Here is a 4,797-nt window from a genome sequence, read left to right as displayed (position 1 = left end):
CTGGCCTGGGGAATGCGGTGAGAGCCTTCCTCCAAAGCTGCACCAGCCTTCCCCACGGCTGCACCGAACCAGGACAGGTGTCACGAGGATGAACGTTCTGCTCTTCAACAGGTAGTCTTTGAGATACATCCAAAACGCTGCTATTCTTCTGGTTTAGTTTTCGCTCACCCACCATGGCCACCACCACAGTAAGCCCATGCCATCTGCCACTCTTTTGGTACGTGAACAGGCAAGATGTACACCATGTACGGTTTAACTACATGCAATAAAAGTGAAAAATAGAAAACGCGTAGCCCACCAAAATGCCCAGACTGGTGGACGCCGAGCTGTCCTCCTTTCTTCAGCTAGAAGTCAGCTGCACTGCAGTTGGCAGATTCCTGTACCACACACACACACGAACCCGACAGACCTGTAAGCAAGAGACCTTTCTTCAGAACAGAAGAACCTTCCAGTACTTACTGGTTGTTCCTCCTATCTTTCACACTGCACTTAACATGAAAATGCTCTACCAGAATATGCCTTTTCCCCTATCACATTTCTCCGTCCTCTCTCGCACAGAAGCATAATAACTTCTTCATAAGGGGGTTTGTTCAGATTGTTCGTATGGGCGTTGTGTCAGTCTCCCGTTCTCTGTATCGGAGCTCCCACACACGCACGAATATGGGGCCTGACTCTACTGAATTGTGCACCCCCTTCAGCTCCCAGCTGCTCCGGCAAGAACGCCTGGAGCAACCTAGCACTAATGCTTATAAAAGAAGAAGGTGACATCCCTTAATGGCTCACCCTTTCAAACCCATTCACACGCACTAGAAGATAAGCCAGGTCACTTCTACCATGTATCATACTCTGTGTGATACTGAAAAGCTTCTGAGCGACCGTTGTAAGAAGTGGACTGGTAATAAAAGACAGTCCCATTCGTCCTGTGAGTGAGGAGGGCAAGAAAGTTCTTTGCCAGAATATTGAGTATTCTGAAAAGGTGATGCCTTTTCACCTGCCCTAAGGTGATACTAATGTACTCCCACTGGCAACCCCTAAATGGCAGAGAAGCATTTCCTTCACAAGAAAAACCCTGTGAAGTGTTGCCTCATGCATTTGTACTGATTCAGAAGTTGGAGAAGGCGGCAATTCTTACTGTTTTTAAAGAATAAGGTATTTTATTATGGAAGTTCATCTTCATAACAATGTGTGCAGAAAATGACTGACAATCATTAAAAAAAACCCTCAAAATTTTGTTTCATGAAAACAAAAGGATGACTATTTACATTCAATTTCTACCACAAACAATGAAATACCTGAAGCAGTTGAGGCAGTAAATATTCTTTTCATGTCTTGAGAGATTATTGAACAATAACTTGACATTGTACTGACACATACCAACAGGGGTTCAAGATGTTAAGATAGCCCTGACCAAGCTGTACACTGCAGGAGGTCAAAAAATGTTGGCTACACACTTATGTGAACTATGTCTCTCTGTTGTTTTAACTCAGGAAATTGATCTCTTACAGGGAACTTTAGGAAAAATGCTTCAGTATGAAAAAAACCCCAAACCCTTGACAATACAATGTTTTGATATCTGAAGCAGTGACTTTATCCAGAACTATCTCAAATGTTTGTTAGCATTCAGCACATCCCAGGACTCTTCCCAAATTACTCTCTGCTTCCCCTGACAGTTGCATCTGAACAGAAATCATCATTGACAAAACCAAAAATATTACATACTGCTCTGAAATATTTTAAACCCCTAAAATCAGGTCTATGAATTACTGCATGTATACAAGAGGTATTTGCCAACAAGGATATTTATACAGTAAGAAAAATACCGTAACATTTATACCTAATTTACAAATATTCCAACATTATAGAAATGATGTCGTTGGCTTTATGTAGGAAAATCTAGTTAGAGAGGTTGGAAAATGAACAGCAATATGTAATTGAGCCCTTGTTAAAGGTATTCATCAAACCCCAGAGACGTTCTTGTTCGCACCTGTCCCCTCTGCTATCTGGTTTTTTTCCTCTCTCTGCTTCTGCTTCTACTGCGTCTGCTCCTTTCTCTGTGTTCCACTTTACTGCACTTGTCCCCGTAGCGCTCTCTACTTCTTTTCTTTTCTCTGTGAACATCTGCGCTCGGGCTTCTGGTTTCATGTTTCCTGTGCCGCTCTTCACCAAGGCTTTGACTTGGACTTTCTCTTATTTGCCTTTGCCTGGAACTGCTGTGACTTGTGCAAGGGCTTCTCCTGCTCCTCTCATCCATGCTTGGGCTTCTACCATGCCTCTCCTTTCTTTCAGTCTCTCTCCCGTTGGTGCTCTGGTATCTGCTTCTGGACTTTCTTTCCTGCTCACAGGAGCTCCATTTGTTGTTCTCTGCAGAACTGTCTTGCTTTAAAGGCCTGTATGTCTCCCTATCTTTGTCCTTGTTACCGTGACTACTGGGGAGATCTTCATAAAGTTTTTCCTTCCTTGTCTTTGCCTTTCCTTCTGAATCGCTGCAGCTGCTGCTGCTGCTAGCCTCTGAAAACTTGTCTTTTTTTCTTTTCTTAGAATCCATCTTCTTTTGTGCCGCTTTATCTCTACTGTCAGTCTCGCTATCACTGCTGCTTACTGAAGTCTCACTGGAGGATGAGGAGGAGGATTTCGTCTTATGTTTCTTGTGTTTACTTTTGCTTTTTTTCTTTTGCTGCTTTTTCTTCTTTCTGTCTTTCTTTTTCTTTTTCTTCTCCAGACGATCCAACTTCCTTTTAATTTCAAAATAGAAGAGTAGCGCAATCAGATGTGTTACGATATTCTAAATTACAAAGACTTTTAAAGTTCACTACTTCTGATGACCTAACGCTATAATAAATATGCTGTTTTCCTAAAAACGTGTTGAATTCCTCTCCTCTTTCAGCAAAGTATTATTTTTAAGCTTCTAACCTGAGGTTAGTTAACCATATTAAGAATCCTCCTGTAACCCACAGCTGCTCCCTCAAAACAGGTGGATATGATTTTTTAATTCTTTAATTTTAAAAAAGATAAGTAAGATGTGTCAATTTTAGCCTTATAACTAGGAATAAATACATTCAGTAGTGATTTTCCCCCTTGTCAGCCTGCTCTGGGGACTGTGGAAAATCATTTCTGCTTTTGTTTGTACATTTTTAGAAGAGATTTTGAAAACGAAACAAACTCCCCACAAGTAACCTTCACTTTCTATTAATGATGGAAACAGACATTCTAAAACTTGTATCGCCGAGTTTTCTAGGCACAGTATGGTCTTTTCAATAACCTCTTTGACACAACTAAATATTACCATCTTCTAGCCGTAAGTACGATATTCCACCATGCACATGATGCATTCACTGTTATTTGACTGCTTTCACCTAGTTTTAATTCTGTTTCTGTGCTTATTCTTCTCAAAAAAAGTGACTGAATAGTGAAACTACTTTCAGTGTATTTAAAAAAATCCCTCCAGACTACTAAAATCTAACGGACCCAAATATTTACTGAACTTCAGCTTTCAAAATATAAAGTATTATAATTTCATTGTGTTGGGCCAGAAGAAATCAAAAGAAAATACCATTTTTTTAATTACTCAAACTACATACACAATCCTTACTTAAAAGTAACATAAAATACACCATCTGCTTTCAGAGATTTATTATATATGCAAATACCATATGTACCTACCTGCTCATTTACCTGCTTAGCCATTCCCTTTCTCCGTTCCTCCCACTGCCCGTGTACATACCCATGTCTTTTAACCTAAAAGGCCATTTTAAGTAATCATACTCGCATGTGATCTACTAGGCAGTAGTTAGTATTTTTAATTTTAAGCATTTTCAGGTTATTTCAAGATAATGTTGCAAAATAACAGAGCAAAAAGAAAGGGAAATCAGTAAGATAGATAGAAGCAAAGAATGAAAAGCTCATTAACTTCTTACTAGAACAAGACCACAGGGAGCTCCCTCTGCTGGAGCACCAAATGGGAAGCCCTGAGCAGACAGCAGTGTGGAGCTGAGCCAGCCTTGGCCCTGGGGTGCAAGGTCAGGTTCAGTTTAGCCACATGGGAGAAGACAGCAAACCTTGCCAACTTGTAAACCAGTAAAGAACAACACTGAATTTTTAATCCTAGAAGAAGATACTACAAACAATGGAGTGCAAAACAGCAACTGACAGCATCTTCAGCAAGCTGATTGTTACTACTTCAGTATACCTGTTAAACTGGAAACGAGCCCCAGCGCAAAGGCATCACCACTAGGCTAGAACAGCCAGATTAAAACAAAGCCAAGTGGATTAAAAGCCCATGCTGTATAATGCCATTTGTGGTCAGGTGTCTGTTCAACTGAGCTGATTTTCTTCTGTACTGATGGTGCTAAATTCTTCAGTGGCATAAAACAGTTACAGGGACAGCTATGGAGTCATAACTCCTGGTGATATAGATCCCTTCCACCAGGTATCACACTTACCTTAGAAGTTTCTGTTTTTGTTTGGTTGACAGTGATTTTAAAAATTCAACTTCTGGATCATCATCTCCTTCGCTTGCAATAAATTCCTAGGAAAATGTGGCAAGACATTAAGTTCTTACATATAAAAATGATCTCTTCATTCAGATTTCTGTATTTAAAGTGATGTCTCTATGTACCTTATTTTTGCACTGGCACAAATATATTCATATTACTAAGTCAGCTTAAGACTCGTTGAAAGAGCAGCATACTCTCTGCAAAGCAAAAAAATCCCCCACATTCTGTCTCAAAAGCTGAGTAGGTGTTTAATGTGGGGTTATACAACAGGAGTTATTAGGAACGTATGAAAAAATCACTGCTA

At 40.2% G+C, this 4,797-nt stretch overlaps 1 protein-coding gene across 1 annotated transcript in view; it reads right to left on the bottom strand.

The window, feature by feature from the left end:
* Positions 1-1,125: 1,125 nt before the first annotated feature.
* The window catches only part of CIR1 (corepressor interacting with RBPJ, 1), a 23,475-nt gene continuing 19,803 nt past the window's right edge, over positions 1,126-4,797 (bottom strand). The window contains exons 8-9 of the mRNA XM_010009659.1: positions 4,440-4,525; positions 1,126-2,732 (exon numbers count right to left, since the gene is read on the bottom strand). Of these exons, the coding sequence (XP_010007961.1) occupies positions 1,997-2,732; positions 4,440-4,525 (822 nt within the window). The 3' untranslated portion in view covers positions 1,126-1,996. The remainder of the gene's footprint in view (positions 2,733-4,439; positions 4,526-4,797) is intronic.

This window comes from Nestor notabilis, unplaced genomic scaffold (assembly GCF_000696875.1).
Source record: "Nestor notabilis isolate BGI_N333 unplaced genomic scaffold, ASM69687v1 scaffold10, whole genome shotgun sequence".
NCBI lineage: Eukaryota > Metazoa > Chordata > Aves > Psittaciformes > Psittacidae > Nestor > Nestor notabilis.
This window is presented reverse-complemented; position numbering and strand designations above follow the sequence as displayed.